The sequence below is a fragment of the Colletotrichum phormii genome (assembly GCF_030913505.1).
Source record: "Colletotrichum phormii strain CBS 102054 chromosome Unknown BDP81scaffold_31, whole genome shotgun sequence".
NCBI classification, from domain to species: Eukaryota; Fungi; Ascomycota; class Sordariomycetes; order Glomerellales; family Glomerellaceae; genus Colletotrichum; species Colletotrichum phormii.
In genome coordinates, this window is record NW_026851473.1 from 141467 (window position 1) to 168706 (window position 27240).

General features: G+C 54.3%; 9 protein-coding genes across 9 annotated transcripts; 2 read left to right on the top strand and 7 right to left on the bottom strand.

Annotated features, from left to right (window-relative positions):
- Positions 1-5921: 5921 nt before the first annotated feature.
- On the bottom strand, positions 5922-7802 carry BDP81DRAFT_385086 (Mdm33 family-domain-containing protein; the record flags this gene model as incomplete). The annotated part of the gene is made up of 2 exons (XM_060586968.1): positions 6267-7802; positions 5922-6212 (listed from the first exon to the last, which is right to left on the bottom strand). Exons 1-2 carry the CDS (start codon positions 7431-7433, stop codon positions 5922-5924), a joined length of 1458 nt encoding a protein of 485 aa, XP_060439053.1. The 5' UTR covers positions 7434-7802.
- A 923-nt stretch (positions 7803-8725) lies between these two features.
- On the top strand, positions 8726-10089 carry BDP81DRAFT_138459 (2,3-diketo-5-methylthio-1-phosphopentane phosphatase). The gene is made up of 2 exons (XM_060581806.1): positions 8726-9603; positions 9729-10089. Exons 1-2 carry the CDS (start codon positions 8967-8969, stop codon positions 9863-9865), a joined length of 774 nt encoding a protein of 257 aa, XP_060439054.1. The 5' UTR covers positions 8726-8966; the 3' UTR covers positions 9866-10089.
- Positions 10090-10313: 224 nt separating this feature from the next.
- BDP81DRAFT_465566 (major facilitator superfamily transporter) lies at positions 10314-11905 on the bottom strand (the record flags this gene model as incomplete). The annotated part of the gene is made up of 2 exons (XM_060594293.1): positions 10314-11421; positions 11475-11905. The coding sequence occupies 2 exons, from the start codon at positions 11903-11905 to the stop codon at positions 10314-10316; spliced, it is 1539 nt and encodes a 512-aa protein (XP_060439055.1).
- A 1365-nt stretch (positions 11906-13270) lies between these two features.
- Positions 13271-13909, top strand: BDP81DRAFT_440126 (translation initiation factor 1A/IF-1). The gene is made up of 2 exons (XM_060591471.1): positions 13271-13669; positions 13735-13909. Exons 1-2 carry the CDS (start codon positions 13365-13367, stop codon positions 13832-13834), a joined length of 405 nt encoding a protein of 134 aa, XP_060439056.1. The 5' UTR covers positions 13271-13364; the 3' UTR covers positions 13835-13909.
- On the bottom strand, positions 13901-15404 carry BDP81DRAFT_440128 (glycosyltransferase). Its single transcript, XM_060591472.1, has 3 exons — positions 15208-15404; positions 14902-15146; positions 13901-14816 (listed from the first exon to the last, which is right to left on the bottom strand). Exons 1-3 carry the CDS (start codon positions 15362-15364, stop codon positions 13923-13925), a joined length of 1296 nt encoding a protein of 431 aa, XP_060439057.1. The 5' UTR covers positions 15365-15404; the 3' UTR covers positions 13901-13922.
- Positions 15405-15563: 159 nt separating this feature from the next.
- BDP81DRAFT_440129 (FAD dependent oxidoreductase) lies at positions 15564-17231 on the bottom strand. Its single transcript, XM_060591473.1, has 4 exons — positions 16953-17231; positions 16766-16903; positions 16611-16708; positions 15564-16541 (listed from the first exon to the last, which is right to left on the bottom strand). The coding sequence occupies exons 1-4, from the start codon at positions 16976-16978 to the stop codon at positions 15673-15675; spliced, it is 1131 nt and encodes a 376-aa protein (XP_060439058.1). The 5' UTR covers positions 16979-17231; the 3' UTR covers positions 15564-15672.
- A 586-nt stretch (positions 17232-17817) lies between these two features.
- On the bottom strand, positions 17818-18890 carry BDP81DRAFT_440130 (thioredoxin-like protein). The gene is made up of 3 exons (XM_060591474.1): positions 18550-18890; positions 18330-18434; positions 17818-18256 (listed from the first exon to the last, which is right to left on the bottom strand). The coding sequence occupies exons 1-3, from the start codon at positions 18660-18662 to the stop codon at positions 17962-17964; spliced, it is 513 nt and encodes a 170-aa protein (XP_060439059.1). The 5' UTR covers positions 18663-18890; the 3' UTR covers positions 17818-17961.
- Positions 18891-19395: 505 nt separating this feature from the next.
- BDP81DRAFT_138501 (uncharacterized protein) lies at positions 19396-24126 on the bottom strand. The gene is made up of 5 exons (XM_060581808.1): positions 23905-24126; positions 23703-23841; positions 23379-23636; positions 22687-23324; positions 19396-22620 (listed from the first exon to the last, which is right to left on the bottom strand). Exons 1-5 carry the CDS (start codon positions 24029-24031, stop codon positions 19637-19639), a joined length of 4146 nt encoding a protein of 1381 aa, XP_060439060.1. The 5' UTR covers positions 24032-24126; the 3' UTR covers positions 19396-19636.
- A 694-nt stretch (positions 24127-24820) lies between these two features.
- Positions 24821-26790, bottom strand: BDP81DRAFT_333051 (fungal-specific transcription factor domain-containing protein; the record flags this gene model as incomplete). Its single annotated transcript, XM_060585642.1, has 4 exons — positions 24821-25606; positions 25662-25775; positions 25832-26624; positions 26729-26790. The coding sequence occupies 4 exons, from the start codon at positions 26788-26790 to the stop codon at positions 24821-24823; spliced, it is 1755 nt and encodes a 584-aa protein (XP_060439061.1).
- Between the last annotated feature and the right edge of the window lie 450 nt (positions 26791-27240).

A 27240-nucleotide genomic window follows, 5' to 3' on the forward strand; every position in this document is an offset into this window, starting at 1 on the left:
CGGCAATGGTGGCTGATATGCCTGAGATAGGACTGATGAAAGGCGACCGGTGTGTAGATGAAATGGGAGAGCCTAGCTGAGCTTGCTGCCCTATGCGCCCATCTGCCCTGCCCTGCCTTGCAAGTTGCAAGTGAGTTCGCCAGCCAGTGCGGCCTTTTTTATCGCCTGGAATACGACATCAAACTTGTGCCATCCTAGAGCAGCTGGTCATTGTTGTATGCAGCTGCAGGTAAGGTACCTAGGCTGTACCAGTATGTAGGTATCCGTGGTGGTGCTGGCCTTACGGATACTGGGCATGAATCCCCGCATGGGAGAGGGACAAACCTGGTAAGCGCACCCGCAACTACTTTTGTTGGACAGTTGGGCATCAGAGGAAATGGGGATGATGAGACGCCGATGGATCCCCCGAGGGCGGTCGAAATAACATTGCGGATATCTTTTGATGATCTTTGGCCTTGCCTAGGTGCTCTCAGACTCTTAGGATTACAGTAGTAAATGACGGGATATGAAGGGTAGGTAGGTACCTTAATTGGAATAATCATCTGAATCGGACCTTGTTTTTAGCTCGCCTGCCATCTTCACATCGAGTTACAGAGTTGCCTCGTCCGTGCCGGGTGCTTTCGTAACACCCCTCCATCTCAGCACACGGCAGGACTCTCAATGAGGTCGTCCCCCTCCCTCCCCTCCAAAATAGGTACGTACCCAGTAGGTATTTCCCGTGCAGAGCGGGCAGCCCAAGCCAGCCCGCAGCTCGGGGATTCAGGACTGGAGGTGAAGGTCGGAGATACTTTCCTCACCAAGTACCTCTATTGTGTGATCTACACCAAAGCGATACTTAGAGTCCGGTACCCCTCTCCCACTGCCCACCGTCTCCTCGTCCTTCCTCACCCACCTCCACTCTGCCCGCCTACGCACTGGCGGCCGCGAGAGAAAGAGAGAGTGAGCGACCCCTCCCGAGAAACCCCCCCCCCCCCCCCCTCCCGTCTTGCGTCCCGTCCTGCTCCAAAACCCACTGACGACATCCTTCACCAACTGCCCAACCTGCGAAAAAACAACACCTCACGACTCGAGGGCTGGCTGCACCCACCGATCTTCTGTCGTGACAGTTCCGACAGACCGATCCTCCCGCTGTGCCAACCTACCTCGAGCCACTCCGGCGCCGAACCTCCGGTATCCATCCATACGCATACTTCGCTACTGGACTTCGTACCCATCTCTGATCTACCAGACCTTACCTCCACTTGCCTACTACTCCCGGTCATCCTCTCTCTCTCCTCGCGTCATATCCTACCTATCTCATACCTCGCACCCACTACCTCGCCCACCTGCGCGACATTGAGGCGACCACAACAGAGCGGGCGAGAGAATCTGCGTACACTACCACACGCAGCGGTCGCTCCCCTCTCTTTCTTGACTTCAAAGTAGCTTCAAAGCTCATTCTTTTCCCCTCCAACCAAAAAAAAAATCAACATCAATACAACACATAGGTCCCGCGCGTGGAGTTGCGCAACCCCACCGTCACAATGAACGACGAAGATGCCATCCAGAATATCCTCAAAAAGATTGAGCGCGAAAAGGCTCTCCTCAACGCCGCCAATGCTATGAGAGCCCAGACAAACAACGAGGCCGTGCGATCACGACTCGACTCCCAGATGCGCGATGGCCGTCGAAACCTGCAGTTCTTCGAAGAGAAGCTTCGCGAGGCCCAGATGCGGCGGGGAATGGACAACATGTCTATCGGATCACCTTCCGGCGACGGCAGACCTCTCAGCGGCGACGTCGAGGATGCGCCCGCTCCTCCTCCCAAAGATGCGAATGCCTGGGCAGAGCGTGGCGGATATGGTGCCGGGAGCGCAACATCTGGCGGCAATGTTCAGTACAGCCAGATTGGCGGCCACGCCGACCTGATGCCTCCCCGCCATCCTTACGCCAACCCAGGCCCTTCTTCGTCTATCCCTAAGCCGCGTCCCAACTTCACCAAGCTTGGTGCGCATTACCCCGAAGCCTTTTTACTGAACCGATTTGCTAACTGTTTGCTATAGATCTTATCAAATATGATACCCCATATCTCGGCCCTCGTATTCAGCTCATGCTGTCGCAGATCCAGTTCAAGCTCAACGTGGAGGAGCAGTATCTCAAGGGAATCGAGAAGATGGTTCAGCTATACGGCATGGAAGGAGATCGCAAGAGCAAGGCTGATGCTGCCGCTAGAAGAGTTGAGAGCAAGCAAAAGATACTGTTATTGAAGCAGGCCATGAAGCGCTACGAGGAGTTGCACATCGACATGGACACATCCGATGCCCAAGATGGTCAGTTTTGGAACTTTAACGCTTGCTGGATTGCCCCTGACTAACATTTCCTAGATGACTCTATCAACATGCCTAATCTCCGCAAGCCTCTCTCTGGTCAGCTCACCATTCGTGTCGGACAAATCAAGGACGTTGATCACGCATCCATGAGTCGCTTTAGCCGAGGGCCCGAGACTTTCATCGCCGTCAAGGTCGAAGACAACGTCGTCGCCCGCACACGAGTGACCAGGACCGACAAGTGGGAAGCCGAATACCACACTCTCGAAGTCGACAAGGCGAACGAAATCGAACTTACCGTGTACGATAAGCCTGGCGAGCATGCCATTCCTATTGCCATGCTCTGGGTCAGAATCTCCGACATTGCCGAGGAAATGAGAAGAAAGAGGATCGAAGCAGAGATTAACAGCTCTGGGTGGGTGTCGGCCGACCGTATGGGTGCTCCGCCGGCGCAATTCCCAATGAACCCTCAACAGCAGCAGCAGTCAATGGGCGGCCCCCCTCCATCTCCTGGTGTTGGAGGGCAGCAAGGCCAACAAGGACAACCTGGTATGGCAAATCCCCCGATCGCTCAGCAGCCTATCGACGGCTGGTTCAATCTTGAGCCTGCGGGTCAGATCCAATTGTCTTTGGGATTCCTCAAGGAGAACAACGCCCGACGCCCCGTCAACTTGCAAGGTCTCGGCCGTGTGGGTGCTGTTCGTCAACGCAAGGAGGAGGTGCACGAGATGTACGGACACAAGTTTGTTCAACACCAGTTCTACAACATCATGCGTTGCGCTCTATGCGGAGACTTCCTCAAGTACTCGACTGGCATGCAGTGCGAGGACTGTAAGTACACTTGCCACACTAAATGCTACTCTAGCGTTGTCACCAAATGTATCAGCAAGAGCAACGCCGAAACGGATCCGGACGAAGAGAAGATCAACCACCGCATCCCCCACAGATTCCAGGCCTTCTCGAACATGACGGCCAACTGGTGCTGCCACTGCGGTTATATCCTACCATTTGGCAAGAAGAACTGCAGGAAGTGTGCGGGTAAGTGTTTGGATACAGTAACAAATAGCCTGCAGACAAAGCTGACTTTGAGTAGAATGTGGTCTCACGGCACACGCGGCATGTGTACACCTTGTTCCCGACTTCTGTGGAATGTCTATGGCCGTAGCGAACCAGATTTTGGAGGGTATCAAGTCTACTAGAATGATCTCGAAGAACAAGACTTCCACTTCCCTGAGCGATCGGACACTGAGGCAGAAGCCGACAAGCCCAACAAGCACTATTGGCTCTCCTCATAGTGGAGGCCCACCGTATGCTGGAGGGTCTCCGGAGGCAACCGAGGCTGCCAAGTTGATGTATCAACAGCAGCAGCAACAGTCTCCGCCTGGCCAGCGACCTATGCACCCTGATCGTACTTCTTCAAGCACGGCGGCGGCAGCGGCAGCAACGGCGGCCATGAGCGGATCAATGGCTTCCCAACAAAAGCCCCAGTCCCAGGACTATTCAAGTTACGGTGGACGCCCTGGCTACCCGGCCCAGGCAGAGCAGCCAGACTCGTACAACAGCGGTGGATCTAAGTATAACCCGGCTGACTACGCGCAAGTCAACCAGCAAGCTGGATATGGCCAACATCCTCCTGCGCAACAGCAGCAACAGCAGCGACCTGTCCAGCAGCAGCCGCCGCAGCAGCAACAGCCTCCCCCTCAGCAATACCAGCAACCTCCCCAGCAGCAAATGTACCAGCAGTCGCCCGTCTCCTCGCCTAAGCTGCAGGAGCCACCGCAAATTTCGCCCATTGCAACATCTGGGGGTGTTCCTAGCTCTGGCGCTGGACGTAAGCCGTTGCCTTCCGCCACCGATCCAGGAACTGGTCAACGTATTGGCCTTGACCATTTCAACTTCCTGGCTGTGCTTGGTAAGGGTAACTTCGGAAAGGTCATGCTTGCGGAAACGAAGCGGTCCAAGAGGCTTTATGCTATCAAGGTGCTAAAGAAGGAGTTCATCATCGAGAATGACGAAGTGGAGAGCATACGCTCTGAGAAGAGAGTGTTCCTCATCGCCAACCGGGAGAGGCACCCATTCTTGACTAACCTTCATGCATGTTTCCAAACCGAGACCCGTGTGTACTTTGTCATGGAGTACGTTAGCGGTGGTGATCTCATGCTACACATTCAGCGAGGCCAGTTTGGCACTAAGCGAGCTCAGTACGAAGCCTTCGTCCATCTATTGCAAGAATTTAACTAACCGAATTCAGATTCTACGCCGCCGAGGTTTGCTTGGCGCTCAAGTACTTCCATGAGAACGGTGTCATCTACCGTGATCTGAAGCTTGACAACATTCTTTTGACGCTAGACGGACATATCAAGATTGCCGATTACGGTCTTTGCAAGGAAGACATGTGGTTCGGCTCGACTACTAGCACCTTCTGCGGCACCCCAGAGTTTATGGCACCTGAGGTATATTAATTGTGATTTTTTGATAATACTCCCGCTGACGATTGGTCCAGATTTTACTCGACAAGAAGTACGGCCGTGCCGTTGATTGGTGGGCATTCGGTGTTCTGATTTACCAGATGCTTCTTCAGCAATCACCCTTCCGAGGAGAGGACGAGGATGAGATTTACGATGCCATTCTTGCCGACGAGCCTCTGTACCCCATTCACATGCCCAGAGACTCTGTGTCGATCCTACAGAAGCTCCTGACCAGAGAGCCCGATCAGCGACTTGGCAGTGGTCCCACCGACGCGCAGGAAATCATGAACCAGCCGTTCTTTAGGAACATCAACTGGGATGATATCTACCACAAGCGTGTTGCGCCGCCCTTCATGCCACAGATCAAGAGCGCGACCGATACCAGCAACTTCGACTCCGAGTTCACAAGCGTCACACCCGTCTTGACTCCTGTCCAATCAGGTATGTGGATACTCGTTATAATCACAAAGATTTCAGTAGCTAACCATATCATAGTCTTGTCGCAAGCCATGCAAGAAGAGTTCCGTGGCTTCTCGTACACTGCCGACTTTGACTAGAGGGATGATGGAAACCAGATTGAAATTAAGCACAGGATGTTGCTGAATCCTTTCATTGACATCGTCGACGAGGGTAAGAAGGAAGGAGAATGCCGAGCAGGTACAGCGTGAATGAGCAGGTACAGTCGGTGCCGAGCAGGTACAGCGTGAATAAGCGCCAGCTCGATGTGCGCCACATAGGCACGCCAAGCACGAGCGGTGCTTATTTCTGCTGCGTGAAGACGCTGCGCGTCGTCGGGGTTGTGACGATAAACCCGCAGGCGGAAAAAACGAAGTGATGGGCGAACACGATATATGAAGCAAAAAGTAGGATGGCCCCGACTGTTCACCAGTGAACATTGGAAAAGGGACCAAGTCGGTGGAATCGTGACTAGAGTTATATCAGCGAGGTTTTGCGCACCCCCGCCGCAGCTTCTTTAATAGACGGAACATTCAGCGGATGACAAGATTGCTTGCTCGTGTCTCCTAATGACCGCTGTGGTTTTTTGTCTTGTGCCAATATCGAAGAGGATGTCCCCCATGCTCTCTATATGGTATCATATTGTACAGATGTATTTACAATCACGTTCTAGTGGTGATGTGATTTTGTTTCATGTCCTTCTTACAAGCAGCAATGCCAGAGCCGCCGCGAACGTCGCCCCAGCAGCAGCGCCCTCGAGAGCCAGTATGGACGCATCGCGCATGCGGAGATCGATGCGGCGCTCACTGTACAGATCTGCGATTCTCGCCTTTAGGAACTCTGGGTTGGAAAGCAGCTCGCGCCACGACTTTGTCTCGGGGACTTGCTCCTCCAAGACCTCGAGCGCACTCGCGACCTCGCGCTCCATCTCGTGCTGGACGGCCGGCTCCTCGACCTTTGCTGCTAGGAGCTCCTCCGCTTCCTCTGCCGTGGGTTCCGTCGCAGCCGCCAGTGATGTCTCTTCCTCTACCGCCACAGGTATCGTCGTCGCTGTCGCCGCCGCCGCCGCGGTGGTGGATGCCATGTACGCAGCCACATCATCAGCAGTAGCGGCGTCGTCATAAGCCTCCCTCTGCGCCAACGCGGCCTTTAGCCCCGCCAACTCGGCCGTCACGCCCTCGAGCACAGCCTTTTCTTCCTCGACGACGCCGCGCACAAGCCGTCTGCGCTTCCACGGCTCCGCGACGAATTGCAGCACGATGAAGAGGAGGACGTTGACGCCCATCAACCCCCAAGTTCCCCACGTCGACGCGCGGCGGATGCGGTCGGACCAGATTTGTTCCTCGTGGTAGCGTTTTAGGATCCCCGCGTTGAGTTGCTGGCCTAGCGCTTGCTCTGCGTGTTCTGCGTCCGTGAGGGCTTCTGAGGCGGCGGAGACTTCCTGTTCGAGGGAGTGGTCTTGGCGGTAGAGCTGGGTGAAGCGTTCCAGATCTGTCGGGGACCACATTTCTTTGCGCGCGAGGAGGGTGGTGACTTCCCGTTGGGTCGTGGCGCGTTTGGCGTTTGTGGTTTTGTAGGTTAGGCGGGCTGTGCGGACTAGATCTTGGGCTTCGGCGAGGCGGGTTTCGAGGAGGGTGTTTTGGCGTTTGATTTCTTCGATGGGGCTGTAGCCTGTTAGGGTGTTTAGGGTTGTTGAGGCGGTTAGGAGGCGGGTTTGGGCTGTGTCGAGGAGGTGGGAGAGTTTTTCGGAGAGGGCTGGGGGGAGGGCGGTGTAGGTTTTTGTTGCGGTGTCTGGGAGGGGGTCGTCTGGGTTGGGGGAGGGTTGTTTGGGGGTGTCGGGTTTGGGTGAGGAGGAGCTCGTTGTGGTGTCATTGTCTGGTGTCGAGCTTGAGGACGAGCCGGGAGCTGTGGTGGAGCTTGAGGATGTCGCATCGGAGCTCTGAGCGGACGGGTCGCTGGTCGTCGTCGACGAGGAGGTCGAGGTCGGGGAAGCTTGCTTTGGCTCTTCTTTCGGCGGCGGAGGAGCGAAGATGGGTGGCAGATCCGAGTAGAGGCGTCGAGAGGCGGGCGGCAACGACGACAATGGGAGGTTATGATGGCGCGGAGGCGGGAGAGCCGCGAGGGTCCTCCATCGTGAGAGGTTTGCCGTTCCGAGGCGGGCGTGGACTGCTAGGCGCGACGCCGGCCTGGCGATGGAGTGCATCCTCTCCCGTTGAAGGTTTGTCGGAGTACGACGATTGTGTAGCGACTAAGCCGAGCTTCTCTTTTTCCTTCGTTACCTTGGGTACGCAAAGGAAGGAGAGAAGGGCCCAATTGGCGGGTTTGGGGGATGGGCCGAGGTTGGTTCAGAACGCACGGGGAAGCCGGGTCGGCAGACGGAGGACGGAAGGGAATTTGGGGGGGGAGGTTCAAAAGTTTGGACGAGGAGTAAGGCGAGGTGGTTAGCTGCGGTGCTTCTGGGGCGGAGCGAGTGGGCTTTTTCGGGGCTGGATTCGGCATCGTGATGGGCGTGCCGGGCGGGTCAGAGCTGGTTTTCTGCCGGAGAGGTTCCCGTCAATTGGGGGCTTGGTGGTGGTTCACCGCCTGCCGTGGCTGATGCTCTGTTCGGGCCGGTGCCGGGGGGAAAGGATGTCCACTTGGAAGTGGGGCTGGAGAAGGGCGAAGAAGACAGGCCGGGATGTCTACCGAGCCGAGCAAGAGTGGCCTTTCCAAAACTCTCATCAAGAGACTTTGATACGCCGGCAAAAACATATTAGGGCAGTCATTCCTCACGTTGATATTGTGTCAAGCGTGAGAAGAATTGTAAGTTGAAGAAATCATTTACTTGACCTTGGACAATTGCTATGGTGCGTTGGCAACTTAGAAGACTTTGGAGATAAACCCTTAGAATGAATTGAGAATTGAATTGAATCGAACAAATTTGTTTTCACAGCTGATCATCTGTTTGACTGGATTTTATCGTTCTATTCAGCTCGTTGACTGGGAATGTCTCGTCTTGAAGAGTCTGAGAATACGGCACGACACCCACGTGTTGTCACTTGCAGCTAAGAATGGTCCTCGACTCGGAGACTAATCCGCAAAGTACTCGCCAAGTAAGCACTGAAGCAACTACCATATTCCCGCAGCCACGGGCCATCTGCGTCCTCAGGGTCCATTGTCCGCGCGCTGACTCGTTACAGGGGTCCGTCAAAGCGACGGTCGGATGGGAGGGGCGGATGTCGTCACTGGAGCGGGACTTAACGGTGGATTTTCCCTCTGACTTGGACCAAGTCTTGTTAGAGACTGGAGAGTATTACCGAGTGTTGAGGATGCTGTATTCCCAGCTTGACTCAAGGATGGGCCACAATGGTCGTAGTGAGTACGACCAATAAGTACAGGCAGTGAGAAGCGCGGAGTATCTCGATTTGAAGCCTCCGGTTGGGGATGTAGCGTGCCGTTCCACGTAAAGCATCGATGGAATTTTCCTCAATCTGCATCTCAGGTACTGGCGCATACAAGGATCTATAGTCTGTGCTAAATCTGTTGGCAATCCTCCGAGCCTTTAGATCTTTACCCCTCCCCCTCCATCTGAAATATTACAGTCCCTAAAAACCCCCCAAAGAAAAAACACAACCACCCGCCAACTTCCCGCCCTCGCACCCTCCGGAGAAACATTCACTTGTTTTCTCTCCATCTCTCCAAGCATCCTACCTTTTGACATTGCTCTCCAGCATCTACAAACATCAAGACCACCAAAATGGGCTCCCACGTCAGCGAAACCCCGGCCCTGGCCACGAACCCAAACTTCATCTTCTTCACCGACTTTGACGGCACAATCACCCTCGAAGACTCCAACGACTTCCTCACAGATAACGTAGGCTACGGCTACGAGAACCGCCGCGCCGGAAACCTCCTCGTCCTCGAAGGCAAGAAGCACTTCCGCGACAGCTTCCAGGAGATGATGGATTCCGTCAAGCTCCCCTTTGACCAGTGCATCGAGTACCTCAAGAGCAACGTCAAGCTCGACCCCGTCTTCAAGGAGTTCTACACCTGGTGCCGCGCCAACAACGTCCCCGTCGTGATTATCTCGGGCGGCATGAGGCCCATCATTCGCGCGCTGCTCGTGCAGTGGCTGGGCGAGGAGGAGGTGGATGGGCATATCCAGATTGTGAGCAACCAGGTTGCGGCGCGCGAGGGCAAGGCGAGTATCAACGAGGAGGGCGGGTGGCAGATTGTCTATCACGATGATAGCGTCCACGGGCACGACAAGTCGATTGAGCTGCGCAAGTACTCGTCGCTGCCTGAACGGCCTGTCATGTTTTATGCTGGTGATGGTGTTTCTGATTTGTCTGCTGCGCGCGAGACGGATTTGTTGTTTGCCAAGCGCGATAAAGGTGAGACCCTTGTTGTTTTTTCTTTTTCTTTTTTTTCAGTCCTCTCTGAATTACCCCGCCCCCACCATGATTTCGCTGTCTCGCGATATCGACTGTGATGGGATGTCACTGACAATGATTGATAGATCTCGTCGCGTACTGCGAAAAGGAGGGCATCTCCTTTGTCACCTTCAACGACTTCTCCGATATCCTGTCCACGGTCAAGCAGATTGTCGAGGGCAAGCTCAGCGTCAAGGACGCCGCGCGGGGACGTATCCACTAGACGATGAACGTAACGGAACGATGGACATGTAGAGGGATACAAGATGGGTCTCTAGGATGGTAGAGAACAGAGGCGGTATAGATACCAATAAAGCGTTGACGGTAGAATAGGGATTTCCGTTTTTGATGTTAGATATAGACATAGACTGGGGTCTACGGGATATACAAACGAGCAATGCCACACTGTTGCCTTTGATTATGTTTTGCAGATGTACAGCTTTCATAGTATTGACGCCATAAGAACCTGGTATAGGACATGGCCAATCCGAATTATGTTCATTTTTGTATTCATCCAAAGTAGTGTAAAGCAAACGCTACCTTCCAATTTCGTTACAGCCTGGGAGCCTTCCTGCTAGGCCAGCCATATAGATGGTCATGCATAGCAAGATATCTTTCGTTTTGGTGGTTCGAGGTTCCCGCCAATGTCACCCCCTTTGTAAACCACCCTCTCACACGCTCCTCTTCCTGTTATGAGGCACTCCATACCACGAAGCCATCATCAAAGCAAACAACCCAATCGCAATAGGATGCAAAACCCAAGGCCCAGCAGCCTGCGCAACCATACCCGTCGTAAACGGCGCCACCGCCCCGCCAGAGCTCCCAAACGCACTAATTACCCCCATCCCATTCACCCTCTCCCGCCTCGTCATCCCCCTCATAAACACGGCCGCCGCACAGGGATAAATCGGCCCCAACAGTAACCCGACAATCGCAACAGACACAGCGGGGCCGACGACGTTGGGCACCCACCACACGAGGAGCTGAAAGACCGCCGCGCCGGCCGTGGCGAGGAAAACAAACAGCTTCTCGCCGACGCGGTGGGCCAGGTGCGAGAGGCAGAGCCGGCCGATGGTGATGCCCGCCCAGAAGCCGGCCGTGACGTAGCCTACGGCTTCTGGGTCGCCGTTGCGCGTCGCGATGAGGAAGGAGATGACCCAGCCTGAGATGGAGACCTCGGCGCCCTGGTAGGCGAAGATGAAGAGGGCGCCGAGGAGGACGATGCGGATTCTGAGGGCGGTGAACATGCTTAGGAGCTGGGAGGAGGACTTTGTGGATGCCACGGCCTCGGCGGGTGTGGGTTGGGCGCCGCCGGCGGCGAGGTCGCGCTCGTAGTGCCAGAACGTGTAGGTCGAAAACACGCCGTTGAAGATGGCGAGGCCGAGGGGGATGAAGTAATACGTGCTCCACCGCGCCCTCGCAGCCGTGACGAGCGCGGTAGCAATTAAAGGACCGACGGTGCCGCCGGCCCCGTAGGCGCCGTGCATGAAGCCGAGGGCGGTGGTGGCGTTGCGGAGGGAGCCGCAGAAGACGTTGTTGACGGCGAGGGTGATGGACATGCCGAAGCCGATGAGGAAGAAGGAGACGACGACGACGGGGAAGGGGGCCTGGGCGAGGATGGGCGCGTAGGCGACTGTGATGATGGACTGGGCGAGGGCGAGGAGGCGGGCGCGGCCGAGTTTGAGGCGGAGGGATTCGAGGAAGACGGCGCCGAAGATGAAGCCTATTGCGTTGCCTATGAAGATTAGGGATACGATTGCGTAGCCAATGTCGTAGTGTCTGGCGTGTGGTGTTAGTCTGTCGCTCTCCGGGCCAAGGTATGGAGGACTTACTTCTCCATGTAGGGGATCAAGGCACCCGGCGCGCTGTCGTTGAGCCCGTTGCCAAAGTTCATGAGGCACGACGCCGCCATGCGGTAGCGGTTCATGTGCGGGTCGGTGATGCTCTGCAAGACGTCAAATGCCGTCGGGGTCGAGGGCCGGCTCATCTCGACATCGCTTCCGGATCCGGGGGTCCGGGACGGCGATTGAGCCCGGGACGGGCCGGCACTGCCCCGCGGTGTCTCGGCTCTGCTCTTGTTGTTGTAGTTGGCAGTGGTGGTGTCGATACGGGAGAGCTCGATGGAGGTTCCGTCGCGGTGGTGCGGTGCGCCCGGGTAGGTTCGCGGAACGGCCTTGGCGGGGGCGGCGGGGAGAAGGGGAGGGTGGGCGTCTAGGTCGCGGGATTCGACCTCGACGAGGGTCTTGAACATTGTGGCCTCCATGTTTGGAGTCTTAGGGCGGGGGGGAACTTGGCGAAATTGGGTTCAGGGTTCTGGTGGGAACACGCTGGCCAAGGCCTTGGTTGAGGGAAGTGAGAGTGGAAGGAATCGATGTGGGAGGAGTTCAATGGTTCAAGTATTATGTGATTAGTGGTGAAAAAATAAGTGAGTCACCAAGGTACCTATGTAAGTAAGTAGGTGAGTACCTAAGGTAGAGAAAGCTTTTACAAATACGGCAGGTAATCCGATTAAAGGGCTAAAAGACCACCTGAGGAGGTTGCAAAATTGTACAGTAATGGAAAATCTCACGATAGTCGCAGCCACCGTGGATCCTTGACAAAACTGTTCAACTTTCCCAGAGCGTCATGGCGTCTAAGGTGTGCGAGCCTCCTCTCCCCCTGCGGGTCAGGGTTTTATTATCTCAAGCCTGTGAACAAGAAGCATATGCAGGGTTCAGATAGTCCTGCATGGAACCCCACCCGGGCTTTGGAATAGACAGAGAGAGAAAAACTAAAAAACTGTTAGGCTCGCGAGAAGGAAGAGAAATGGGGTCCGATCTCGTGAAGTTGCGGCCTCGTGCTATGCCGGCGAGCTGGAGTCGGTCTAGCTTCCCATGGATGTGATGAGAGGGGGACTTGATGGCATACGATAGATATCCCCGGTTGGAAAGCAGGCATGTGGGGGACGGGCCGATTGCGATTGGAGATGGAATCGAGACGGTGTGAAAGCAAACGGGATGCTGCAGCAACAGATGCGCAAGACTTCTTGGTGATGGCCACTGCCCTCCGTCCTCTTGGACGTACGAATATCGAGTACGGATGATGAGCGAGCTACCTAGACAGCTGTTGTGTCACGAGCAATGATTGATCAGCGTCAAACGCTAGAGCAAGGTGAGCACTAGCTACGGGAGGTTGGGGAGAGAGGGAAAATGGTTTCCAGACTCTTTGGAGGGGGTTTGTTGATGGCGGACCCGAGACCGCGTGGGAAAAGACATGTTAGCGCGGCCAGGTTGTCGGTCCAGTGTTCCTGTCCCCGGTGCCGGGGCGCGGAGAAGCTCCGCCGGCAGAAGCTCGGGTCGTCTGCGGGGTGTGCGCCGGTTGGAGATGCCGGTGTTTTGCCATACCCGTTGTGGTCAATTTCTTGCTGGGTGTGATACTAAACGGAGTGAATGAGGCAAGAAGATAAAGCACCAGTTTGGTAATTGTTTCAATTGCTCTTCAAGTAGTTGGAGTGACTGAACGCTTCTCGATTTTTGGTCTTGAGACGAAGAACCTGAGAGCTATCAAGGTGCCCGGAGTACGTACTCCATCACCCCGCCTTCACCCTCCAAAAAAAAAATCCTTAGATGGGAAAATTACCCCACCATAGTCACTCACCACAACCACCACCAAAAAAAAAGTTCCCTGATCCCATCATCTTGCTGAATCTCGAACATCGTGCCAGCCAGCCAAGCCACATAGCCATGGGGAAACCAAAGCGCTCCGCCCTCCAGGCGGCCGAAGACACCCTGACCCCTCCCGCCACCCTGGAAAAGAACCAGGCCATCGTGCGCGTCGTGAAAGCTGAGGGCAACAACCTGTATGCCTGCGAGCTGCCCAACAAGAAGGACTTTGTCCTCGAGCTCGCCCAGCGCTTCCGCAACACCATCTGGATCAAGCGCGGCGGCTTCGTCTTGGCGGAGAGGTATGAGGAGAATGATGGGCGCGTCATGGGCGAGATTATCAATGTTGTCCGCGACGAGAAGGCCTGGCGCAAGCAAGCTTACTGGTGAGCTCATCCACATATCTGCAACACTGCATCACTTCACTTACTGACCCACATACTACTGCCAGGCCCAAAGAGTTTGTAAAGACCAACACGTACGAAGACAGCGACGAAGAAGAGTCCAATGTTGGCAAGATGCCGCCATCCGATTCCGAGGACGACTACTGATGCGAAATGCGACTTTACTTTTACATGACTTGAATGATCCCCCTGGTCAAACACAACCACCACCACCACCACCACCACCACCACCGCATCACCGCTTCATCGACTCTGGCTTCTCGGCCGGCGCCCCTTCATCCGCCGTGCCGAACCACGTAGCCGCCACGGTGACCGCCATCACGCCCACGACAAACTCGGAACTCAAGTCCGTGCTGGGGTACACGTTCCACGCCCACTCCTGCGCCGCCCAGAGGATATACACCACGTAAAAGGGGAGACCGCTGCGCCAGAGCAGGTACGGCGTCGACCAGGCTAGATAGGCGTAGAACTGGTAATGGAGAGACCTCGCAAAGAGGAGGCCCATGACGTTGGCCGACAGGATCGTCGTGAGGATGTAGCGCGGCGTCACACGGCTGGCCACCTGGGCCTCTTCCAGCGCCGAGAAGGGAGATTTGCCCTGGAGCATCGCCGGGAGCAGGGAGGACAGGGGTCTCTGCGTGGGGTTGAGCCACCGCGTGAAGACGAAGACGAGCAGGGCCGTCGCGTGCAGTCCTAGTAGTGCAATTGAAAAGGGCTTGCTGAGAAAGGTCTCCTCGCCCACGAAGCGCCAGTTGACCGTCCACTTGAAGAAGAATTGCCGTGACAGCTCAAAGGCGCGGCCGAGGTACCCCTTTGCGTTGTTCGAGACGAAGGGGATCCCAATGACGATTTGTACCTGTGCCATGAGCCATGCCGCGCGGAGACTTCCCCCGAAGCCGCGTCCGAGGAAGAGCACGATGCCCACGGCGGGAAGGACGAGCAGCAGCGACATTTTGATTCCCAAGCCCCAGCTGTATAAGACGGCGCCCGGTGTCCATAGTCGCTTCTGGAAGAAGAAGATGGCGAGCCAGAGGAAGAGGGTCGCGAAGCAGTCGTTGAAGCAGCGCAGGACAAAGACGCTGTGGAGGCGCTTCGAGAGGCTCAGGAGCGGGAAGATGTACGGCGGGACCTGGTTGTGGGAGAGAATCGTCAGCATTCAAACGTCGAGCTAGCTTAATTCTGGGGGGGGGGGGGGGCAGGAGCAGATGGCGTACCTTTGCTTGCCAGTAGCAGGCCATTACAACGGCAAGAGTCGCCAGGTATAGGATAGCAAATAGCTGCTGGGCCAGGAAAATGTTCTTGCCCTCTTCGGTGAGGTAGTATAGGCCCGTGTATGTGTACACGTGGGCGGCAGGGTATACGAGAGGTCCGGTGCCGCCTTTGATCTTGGTATAATCGCGCTCGCCCGAGACGTATTGGGAGATTTGTTCCATGTAGGCTACCCAGTCGATTTCCGTATCTACAATGCCACGTCAGTAAATCGTCCGACCACTTCCTTTCTGGAGGTGGGCGCTACTCACAGGGGATCTTCCAGATGATGAGCCCACAGAGGACGGCATCCAGGGCAAGGAGGACGGGCGGAACGGCCTTGGAGAGCGCATGCCGGCCATTGGCTACGTCCAGCACAAAGCGAGACGCTTGCACGTAGATTGGGATTGGGGGCGCTGGCTCGGCCATGGTGAGGCGTCGCGGGCTGAATTGCGCAGGTCGGGAAAGATTGGCGATGCACGGGGGAGCTTCTGAAAGCTGTCGCGAACGGCAGGTGGAGGTTGCACTCGTGGCTGCAGGGTCCAAATTGCACGGTGCCGCCTTTGCCATCTTGGGGGCCGGCCACACTGTGGTGGAAGAGGCACCCATTGTCAGACGGCTTTGGTTTGTCAACTTCAGCTTACTGCGTATTATTGTTTCTTCTAATTCTTTATTCGCTTCATATAACTCAATGGCCATTCAAAAACTCAAATCTAACCTCACACCATGCAACAAGCTTACAACTTGCTCGGCCGGTCCCAGGAAAAGAGCTTGGGCTCAGCAGCCAAATTCTCACCCTTACCCGCCCGAATCTGGTTCACCAACTCAACGACACCCTCAGCCGTACCATACGACCCCTGGTACCCCCATCCAGCATGGCCATAATGATGCACAATGGGCGTCCCATCCGCCAACGTCGTCTTATCAATCTCAAGCCTGAGCCCGCCCTCGCGGTACGGCCGTAGACCGACGCCGTGGCGGATGATGCTCAGCGCCTCGATGCCCTTACCGCCCGTCAAGCTAGGGCACAGCTCGACGCACCGCTTCATGATGCGGATCGCAATGTTGGGATCCGGGTTGGCGTCCCAGTTGCCCTTGTCGTAGGTCCCGCCCAGGATCGTCCCGCCGCCCGCCGCCCGGGTCATCATGTAACACACCTCGGTCGGCCCGTCGTCCGTGCCGGAGATGGTCGCCATCGGCTCGACCTCGTTGCGCACGACGACGACCTGCCCGCGCGCGGGGACGACCTTTTTGTCTTCCACGCCGCCTAGCTTGCACGCTAGCAGCCCGGAGCTGTTGACGATGATGTCGGCGGGTTGGCCCGAGTGGTGCAGCGCCGTGAGCTCGTTGACGTGGGCTATGTCGCCGCGCTTGAAGACGACGCCGTTTTTGCGGCACTGGCCTACGAGGTAGGGCAGGTAGAGCGCCGTGTTGATGCAGACCGAGGTGAACTCGGAGCCGGAGTAGGCATTGGGCGGCAGCTCGTCCTTGTTCAGTTCCCGGTAGTCTGGGAGGACGTTGCGGTACCACGGGTCCACGGCGTAGAGCGCGTCGTACGGGTTGCCGCCGGCCTCAATGTCCTTCTTGCGTCTGAAGACGCGGCTCTCTGGTGAGAGGGTCAGCGTTTTGGGGGGTTTCATACACGGTTGCTGCGCTCTAGGTAGAGACTACGCACTTTGAAAGTGAATACCGGCCTCGGGGACCTCGTCGGCGAGACGGTTCAGCTCAGGCCACGTCCTGCGCTCCCACCTGCTGTCAAACTCTGGGGCCATGCTGTGAATCTAGCTTTAGTTCCATGTCTCTGGCGCTGAGGGAGGTGCGTGATCTTACGGCAGCATGTTGGCGCCAGCCCAGGGCGAAGTGTACTCGATATCATAATCGCCGGGCATGTGTTTGGAGATGACAGTTATGGAGTTGCCTTTGCTCTTGGATAGCAGCAGGGCGGCGGTCAGGCCTGAGACGCCGGCGCTGGACACGGTGAGTGACTGGATATCGAGAGGGTCTGCAGTCTGCTTACCCGAGAACAACAATGTTGTTGGTCATTGTGAAATCTTCTTGTCGCGATATAAGCTATCACATCTCAATGCTGTGATTGTATCTCAAGCAAAGTTGGTGAGTTGGGGAGGTATATATAATGAATAAGTACTTTTGGGAAGGTATTGTTGGTTGCAAGCTTCTTTATCTTTGGATGTAATTGGGCAGGATAGATCTGCTCAGCTCTAAAGTATCATGGACGAACCAAGATAGTGAACTTGGAGCTTTGAAATATGTCAACCAACGCCTTTGGGCGACTTATGTCTGCATGCACTCCCACTATCGCGCCATGTTTATCTCCCAATTAACAACACCCATGTTGTCGATTCAGGGCGCCCCCCCTTCCCGCGGGCAAGTGTCCCCGCCCACGCCGAGCCGAAAACCGGCGCGGGGCCCAACGGTCATGAACTTTACTGTATTTTTTGCCTATTTTTTGAGTCACCTCCCGGCCATAAAGCGGAAACCGACCGCCAAGAGCCGATGAATGCCGTTGCGCGTCCGCCATCCTGACGATAGATTAGTGGTCATTAATATGGACAGCCTGTCGCGCTTCAAACAGAGTGACACGACAGGCGGCCCTATGTCAGACGTCGCTTTGCTAGAGTCAACTCCAGAGAGTGACTCTAGTTCACTGCAATGATATTTCACAAGAAAGACCTTGAGAGGAATCACGACGTCTGCGTAAGGTCAAATCAATGTTATGATGTCACAGCAACACATCCTCTAGTACTACATTAGTATGCTGCGACGCTTGCGCTTGCTTTGGCTTGTATGGTTCTGCACAACAAATTGAAAGCATTGCCGAGTGGCCAATATCGGACAGTACATAGCTAGAAAGTGCAGCAACACTGTTCTCGGCCTGGACCTCCTGCAAGTCTTAAGATCAGTTTTTTTTTCTCTTCTTATATGGTATCTTAAATTATGGACACGCCCTACACGTGGTAGCCGTCTTCCTTTCGGCCCCCTCCTCTTGACGCACACATGTTCATTCCTTACTCCTGCTTCACCTCCTCAGTTGCTGCGGCCTTCTCGGCGGGGACCTCCTCGGTCGATCCAGCGGCTTTGGCCTTCTCAGCCTCCGCATCCTTATATTCCTTGACAACAGCTTTGATGGTCTTCTCAAGAACGGGGGGGTTGGCGCCGACGAGTTCCTGGGCCTTGTTGCCATCCTTGAAGAACATGAAGGTAGGCATGGCACGAATGCCGAGCTCTTGGCTCACGTCGGGGACCTCATCGACATCAATCTTGACAAAGTGGACGTCCTTGAATTCCTCGTTGTCCGAGTGCCTGTGTGCAAGGTGGGATAATCAGCGCGTGGTCCATGTAGCACTGTTGACCTTTTCGAGTGTTTGAAACTTACTTGACCAGGTGGGGTGCGATGGCCTTGCAAGGACCGCACCAGGTGGCAAAGCAGTCAAGGAGGACAACAGGGTGTTTGGCGAGGGTCTCCTTCCACTCCTCGGCGCTAGAACACACATACGGTTAGCAGATTGTAAAATGTTGCAGCAGATCCGAGTTCCCTTTGGAGCATGCAGATTGAAGGCCGTGTCAGTGACATGAATGATGAGGGTAGAACTCACCTGCGGACGTTATGGACAACCATGTTGGGCGATGTAGAATGGAAGGTTCGGTATGTTGTAGAAAGTGAAGATGTCGCGATGCGTTGAAAAGGACGGAAGAGTCTGGTAGACATGTGGGATGGAAGGAGGGGCACTACGGCGGTGACGCGGGAGGAAACAAACTATATACCTCGGAGGGGGGAAGGAACGTGTGTGGTTGGGCGAGCAATGGGCGTCTGATAGTGTAATGCAGCAAAAGTTGAGGAAGGAGAGCTCGGATTTGGTGCTTCCCAGTTGTGTGGAATGCGCGTTACCGGTACGGAGAACGGAGTAGGGTAGTGACATGGACGCTGCTACTCCGTAGTAAATTTCCTTCTTGATTTGTCAGGGGTACAGGGGATCGATGACGCGAGACGCATCCATCTGCGGGACACCCGATATACATATACTTATGTTCAAGTAGTAGTTCTCATACAAACACAAGTAATATCTCGGGTCGCTGTCCAGTAGGTACCCCTCCAGGTCGCTGTCCCTTGACTCCCTTCCAATTTTCTTTCCCCTGCCGCAACGGCTCGGCCGTCGCGTGGAAGTCAGCTCGGCTGTCGCTGCCCGTGATGATTCCATAAGTTACAACAACGCACCTTCCAGATTGCCTTCAAACACCGATAGGCCTCTAAGTACTCCGTACGAACTGCTTCTGTTTGATCATTGTCTTGCTGATTCAGCTCAGCTCGGGCTTCTAATCCTAGAGAGGACGGCGATTACTCGGTGACCCATCGCCCCCATCTGGCTCATTCTTTACAAAATCTTGCAGGCAATTCCAATTGGCATTGGTAACGATGCAGTTTTTTGAGGCTGAATAATCCTTGCTATTACCGAGTCCCGCTGCAGATCCAACCGTGCAACGCCCTACTCCTGCATGACAAGTCGCATCACAAGGCGCAGTGACGACAAACATCCAACGAATTCCAGAAGCCCGGATCACATTTATTAATGTGACAAGAAAATCCTCGTCGAATCTGGTGAACTCTCAAAGACCCGGTCTTACAATGTCCGGACACAGCCTTGACTGCAAGACAACGCCCGAGCTAAAATCCATCACAACAACTCATACAAACTTGTTCAATACTTCCTCGATCTCTACCTGCCCCATCTGCCTAGCGAGAGAGCGAGGGCTACCCTCCAGGCATTCGGCGCCGAGCCCTCTTGCGAAATGAGTGCACAGATTAGCCAACTCCCACTCAATATCCGACATGATGTCTCGTTGTGGCATCAGTGCCTTGCATCGCCGATCGGGGTTAGCACCCTTTTCCAGAAGCAGTCTCACAATCTGTAGACTACCGGATGCTGTCGCTGCCATGAGAGGGGTAATTCCGGAGCCATCTTGCTTGTTGATGTCGACAATCTCAGAAAGGCCGAGCTGAACTAGGGAGGGTTTACCCCAGAAACAGGCCAACAGAAAAAAGTCGTTGGCCGCTAAAGCAGGATCGTCGTTTTGGAGTTTTCCGGCAGCTTTTGCCAGCCAGTGGCCAAACCGGTCGTCCATCGCAACAACCATCGCCGTCACCTCCACGTAACGCCGGCGGGAAACGCGAATGCCCTTTGCCGAAAATAGTTCGAGCAGTTGCGTGCTTTCTTCGAAGGAGCACCCAAATACTGGAACGATTCTGAATCCTTCAAAGAGCTTGCCCCGAGAAGCCACAACTTTCCCCATAACTTTGATGCAGTTTTCTTTCAACTCGAGCCCCATGTTAGTGTCGTAGTAGGTCGATAAACCTTCTACGAGAACCTCGCGAGGGTACGCTACGCTGTCGACCAATGCTCTTGCAGTTTCTGCGTGTCCTACGGTACAGCTGAAGGCAAGACCCTCCCCCTTGTCCGAGGCTCCTATGGCAGCCAGCTCGCGAATGCTGCGACTATCACCCCGATAGGAAGCTTGTAACAAGCCTGGGGACAAGTCCAGGCCGATGGCGGCATCGGAAGGAAGATGCTCCAGCAACACAGTCCGGCAACGCGGGTAGCCCTCTTCCGTCGCTCGAACCAATGCTTCTTTGAGAACTTGCGTCAAGTCCTTGATGGTTTGGGACCTGCGGTCTATTAGGAGAGCCAAAGATTTATTGTATCCGTCAGAAGCAGCTGCCACAAAGTCCTTGCCATAGATTGCCATGCCCCTGTCCAGTAGAGCTTCAAGAAACGTGTGTCGTTGGAGAGCAGGCAGAGTGAAAAACAAGAATCTCGCGTGTGCTTCGTCCTCTGTCAAACTGATTCGTACTTTTGTTTGGAGAAGTTGTTGAAACATCTTTAGATTTTCTCGCAAAACTGAATGTTCCAAAGATTGGAACAGGTTTAAGGTTGTATGATCGGTATGCTCAAGAATCCAACGAGCTTGCTCAGCTCCATGGGATGCACAGTGATAGAGGAGGTCGTGTCCATATGGATCCTGTTCTCCTGCCACGCTTGTCCCCGATTCAAGCAGACCTCGCGTAGCAGCCGGAGAGCCTTTCAATGTTGACCAATGGGCAAAACAACGACCGGCGTAATCACCGAACCGGGAATGCCGCTTTTCACTGCCGGCGAAGAACTCACCATCCACGTACAGGTACCACCAAGCACTGAAATATGGTTTCGAAGAGTCGCAGATGGAACGGACAGCATTGAATATGTCAGACGCAGACTTGAATACTTCGTCGCCCCCAAGGTGTGACGCCCACTCCGTCGAGGCATAGACATAAAAGCTCTTTACCCAGCCTGGCAATTTGGCTAACAAAGTCTCGTTCGACTCTACACGTTCTTCTTCTGTCATGGGAAGATGCGGTCTTACGGGCAAGCCCTCGAGCTGGAGAAAGCCGACGCAAGTTCTTGCTAGAGCGAAACTGGCCAGCTCGAGGTCGATCTTGTGAATTGGTTGCTTATGAAGATGGCTCGGCCACGGAGAAAGAAGAAAATCTCGCGCCGTCTGGTGGACGAGAAAAACTGTCGAGTCCATGATCCGGATGAAGAATCCTCCCAGCTCTTTGATGGTATGCTCAACATTGGGCTCGAGCTCTCTACTTAACGCCTTGAGTGAGCTTGTGTCTTTTTCGAAATTGAGAGCTACATTCAGCTCGTCAAGCTTGAGTGGACGCTTGGCAGCCAGAACTATACCCAACAGCTTGTAAGATGCTTCGGGGTCGACGAATGCTGCCAATGCGCTCTCATAGAGCTGATCTAGGTCGCCCGGCAACGATTCCAAAGACCGTTCGATTGAGCTGAGTTTTCGCGACTGGAGCCGTTCGATGGCATCGAACACCAAAGACACCCAGAGAAACGTCCGGTCGGCTCCCTCGGTCAAGATCTTGGCTACCATGGAACTGGCTTCCGTGGACAGAAACGAAGATCTCTTGAGCTCTTGCACTCGATGCTCAATCATTTTCTCCACATCGGCAGAGAGCGACGGCGACTCGTCTTCGCCCCGAAGTCGAATGGAGAGCAAGTTGCGGAAGCGAGTCTCTATACTCGGCCATGGTCGGCTCGTGACGAGAAGTTTTAGGTTACCGACAGAACTCAGGGAACCGTTGGCTGAAATTGCGGTGACAAGCTGAGTGATGAGACGATTCCTCGATTGATCTGAGCATTCATCAAGGGCGTCGATGATACATATGACTTTACGATTGCCGAGGCGGCTTACGGCTTCGCAAAGAATAGCCCAGAGTGCTTCGACGTCTTTGGTGAAGGAGGGAACGTCCTTGCTACAGTAATCTCCCATCGCTGCCTGAACCAGGTCCGGAACAGCGATGAAGAGTTGATGCAAGAGGACGCAGAGAGCCTGGTGTGAAGATCGGCGACTATCGATGCCAGCTTTGAAGAAGAACGAACAGACGATGGGCTGACTACTCTCGTCATTCAACGTGTCCACTAGGAAGCTGGATAGAACTGATTTGCCGCATCCAGGATTTGCCGTCACCCAGAGAAGAGACGAGGCAGAGCCTCGTTCCCAATTGACAAATTTTTGGTGTCGAAGAAACCATTTACAGGTCCCAGGGACGGGCTTGTCGATACCGAGCCTCTGGCTTTCGTAATCTCCGCTGGTTGCGTGAAGACTTCGCAAGCAGTCTGTGACTGAGTCAGCTCCCACATTCTCGCAGTTCGATCCAAGAAAGACAGGAAATCGTTACTCACCTTTCTCCTGATCTGAGAGATCCTCTAAACGTAGCGCCCTGGGCTTTCCTGTACGCGATGATGCATATTTATCCTCCTCAATTTCCACCATCTTCTGAGCGCATGTCTTGACATACTTCTCCGTCGATGCTTCTCGCAGATGTCGTTCCGTACTTGAGCGGACCACGCCCATCAACTTGTGGTTTCCCAGATCCACGCCTCCAAGCTCGGGGACGCTGTAACGGAACAGGAGACTGTCTTTCAACATTTCCTTATGCGACCCCCTGAATCGATTCCACGTTTCCTCGGTCTCGGTGACTAGCTTCGTCAGCGTTCTCGCTAGATGTATAAGATTCCCTCTGAGAGGAACCGAAGGCTTTGTGCCCGTTCCGATGCTGATCAAGAAAGCCTCCCTATCGGGCCACTGGTCTCGAGCTTCTTGGTGGACTTGAAAGATCGGGTTATTGCTCTTTAACGCCCCGTCCAAATACCCAGCATTACCGCGACGATATTCTTTAAAGTACGTTGTGGCAGCTGATGTGGCACGAAGTGCCTCCCACAGCTGGAACTGTTTGGAATGTTTGTCGAGTTCTTGCCTCGTTTCATACGAGCGTAGCAAAAGCAGCTCATTATCGTCCGTCTGAACCGTGGTGACGAATCTTTTCCACTGTCAGCTCAAGGTTCTGGAGGTGGTTGATCTTGCTTCCTCTTACACTTTCCCAACGCCGTCCTCCGTTAAATTGCTCAGGGGGGTCTCCTCGCTACCCGTTCGTGCTTTGATGATTTCTTTGACCACACTTTCCAACTTTGATGAGTCGTAGCGTTCGCTGGCGGAGAAGAAGTCGACACTACGGCTGAAGGCGTTGTACTTCCATCTTTTCGGCTTGAAGATTGTTTTTGCTAAACGAATGTACGCCTCCTCGCATTCATCGACTGTCATTCGAAGACATCCCAGCATGATGGCGATAATACTTTGGGGGATCCCCGTCAGATTAACCGATCCAAACCATGTAGAGAGATGCAGGCTATTTCCTTACCCGCCCGTACTTGTACCTCCGATGAGATCGAAGACCTGCCACGGTTGAAGCTGGCTACTGGGATCGCGATCTTGATTCACATGGCGCATCAATTCTTTCAGAATCAAGATGGAGGAGAGCCCGCGGATACCCCCGCCATCTAACGTAGCACATGTATAAGTCGACAACCATGAAAAGGAGTGTCACGACCTGGGAGACTCACCCAAAGAAAGAAGCCGGACAGGTCTTTGGTCGTCCATCTTCGACTGATTGCACCACAGATTGTACAGCAAGAGTAGGACAAAGGTCCAGTCACTCACGTCTGAAAAGGTTGGGACTGCGCTGGTCATACATACCTTCAAGCCATGCCGGGGGGCTTAAGACGGGCCACTCGAATGCCTCACGTCCGCGTGGAAGTGAAATATCCCGGTAAAGATAGTCCAATCAAGACGGGACTTCGAAGTCAATCAGCCTGCGCGCTCGTCTATGAGAGGCGGAATCGCGGATCATGCCACCAGCCGCACTAGGCGCGGGCCGTTAGATAAACCGAGAGTGTGGGCATCGGAGGCCTGCACGGTGTTGCCTTGACGTTGTAGTGGAGACTCATCCCAGGCTTGGGCGGACGCCATTGGATTGCAGGGTTTGATCAAGAGGCAATGCAATGGGGGTGGCTAAGCGCCGAGACATCCCGGGCGCTTAAGGTGTCTTGTTAAGAAGACGCCATACTCCATCCTACTGAGAGTTCGAGAAGAAGTGTGTAGATAAGCAGACATCTGCCCATGATTTCCTTCACTCCTTGGCCCAAACGTTTGCAGGCAAGCCGAGAAGGGCGGTGGCTGACGGGATCTAGTTTGCGGCCCGGTCCTGAGCCTTCCGATCGACCCACAACGGACCGGACCGGGGTTACACGCCCACCTGGGTCTCAACCTCGGGAAACCATCATCGGCAACATGCAAGCTAAGCTAATTGTCAAAGAAAGAGTGGTGTGCAGATCGTGTATAGTGTCCGTCGATTAGTGGTGCCTATGGCGTCTGGAGTACACATTATGGTCTAGTGATTATGGTGTCTACAAATACCTTGGGTAAATATGAAAAGAAGCGAGTGTCCTGTGTCCGTATGCCCCCTCTACCGTGTCTAACCTAACCGAAAATAATTGTCATTCCCATACTCCCCGCAACCTCCCTCCAGGCTTCAGCGCCCATGTTGCAGCCGCCATTAAGTTTTCCCGACGTCGCAGCAGCCCACTGATGAAGAACAACAGCACGAGCCCTCTCAATGTTGATCATGCCCTGCCTTCGTTCGATTTCAATGAAGGCGTATCTTGCGAGGCCCCGGTCCTGGTCCGTGATAGCTTCGCATGCTGCTACGAACAAAGGCCAGAGGAGCGCATTGACCGGTCCACCGGATGCGATGACCGCAACACAGTTCTCCAGAGTGAGATGGCAGTTTTCCTGAACCGCAGGATGGTCGACTGGGTGGTCGTGGATGGACCGATTCAGGTATACCAAAGCACCGTGACGATATGCCATAGAGTTGTGGACCATGGCGCGGAATGCGCCCTGGGCATCCGAATCGCAAAAGGGTTCTAAGTCCTCATCTGACTGTACTGGAGGCGCCCAATCTTGGAGAGCCTTCTGCACTGCCTTGACTGTGGACTCGTACTCCATCAAAAGAACAACGGCTTTGGCTGGTTGGTTGTTGGAGACCGCGCCATCCAAGTCCCCTTTTAAGGACTTGAGAGTGCTGAGACGGTAAAGAATTGGCCACAGATTGCCAGTCATACCAAGGAGTGGATCGACAGGACCGTTTGGGGCTGACTTGGACGAGGGTGATGCCATAGAGTAGACCTGCTCAGTTGCGGGTACAGTAGACACGGGACTACGTCCTAAAGAAAGGGCTGTGATGACGTCGTAAAATTGGAAAGCCTTCTCGCTGAATTAGTCATGGCTTCAGTAAGATCTTGGTTGCCAACACACGTACCTTTTCAAGAAACAAGATACTACGGGTCTTCTTGGATAGAGTAATCGAACTCAGCACAAGAAAGGCGCTTCTCAGGTGCTCAAGAACCATGTTGGTGGCTCCTGTTAAGGTGAGCTTCTACTAGTCAGCATTGGCCTTATCCTCAAGGGCTGTTGGGGGAAAATGCTCACAGATTCGTAGTACACGAGCAGCATGGTTGCCGCCAAGACCTCTTCCTGCCGACAATTCTGCTGCACAAGTTGAAAGACCCCCTCAGCAGCAAGAACTCTGTAGTTTGAAGAATGTTTGGAGTCTTGCACGCCCATGTACTCAAGATGTCCCTTGGCGAAGGCGCACATAGCGTTTAGGACGGGTGAGTTATCAGAGCACAGGGGTAGAATGAGGCCCTGAAAAAGGTTGTCCGGCTCTTCCGTGAAGACAATCAGGTGGGAAAGAACACTGGAGAAATGATGAACGAGTTTCCTTTCATGGGCACAGTCTGTCATGTTAGAGAATGACGGCTGCGGTATTTCCAGCCCAGATAGAAGAGACGCGATATCGATGGCATTGGATTGGGATAACTCGGCGTTAAGCGGGACAAATTCGAACCGTGAGCTACTCAGTGAATCGCTCTCTCGATCGAAATTTGTGAGCTGGTCAACTGGTTTGTCACAAAAGTCGAATTGGCTGAAGCTGGCCCAATCTAGTGTCTCAGGGGGCGAGTGACTTGATGTAGAGTGAGCGTCCCTTGGATGTTCAGTGAAGCCCCCATCTGAGACAACTTCTAAGGATCGTCTTGATCTGAAGTGTTGCGTCGGAGAAACACTACGGGGAGTCTTTAAGGCTATCCCGCTGGTATGTTTGCTGCGACGCGGCTCGACAGGGTTGTAGATGCACTCCAACCCTCTCTCTGTGCAGCGTGTGCATCGAGGCTTCCGCTCGCAGCACTTTTTTCTCGCTTCTTTGCTGGGAAGGTGTGAGCAACTACCAATCAGCCGAGGCATGAGATCACCTACCAGCTAGAGCAACCTATATGTCGACACTGTCAGCTATATGTTCCATCCCGTCCTCGGCACCTGTCTGACTACGTACCTGTCCTCGCTCTCTTCTTTCTGATCTTCGGGGGCATAGGCTTTGTGAAGAGCAGCATGCTGGATGATGTGAAGTCTAGGATGCTTTCGTGATGGAAAAGAACTGAATCATAGATGAACTCATGAGAGTGTGTCTTGCATTCGAATACAGCCGTCGGAAAGTGGCGCAGCTCGAGCTGACCTCAAGCACAATTTAAAGCATATGCCTTCGTGGAAGATGGCGGAAGACTGTGGTGCGTAAGCGATGGCAATAACCTTCTTCGAAAAGTCTTCCATGCGAACCTCACCGGTAAAAGGATCTGCAGGAAATCGCGTGCCGATATTATTGCCATGTGGGAAACATGTGGCCAAGATGCATCATGCAGGAAGAAGCGGCCCAATTCGGATTGCTTGATCTCTACCCCGCCAATTTCAGAAGAAGATGTGTACCTGTACGACTATGTTGTGACGTTAAAGCAGGTGTAACTCGACGTTTCAGAGTCCTGTAGACAAGGTTGTGATATTAACCG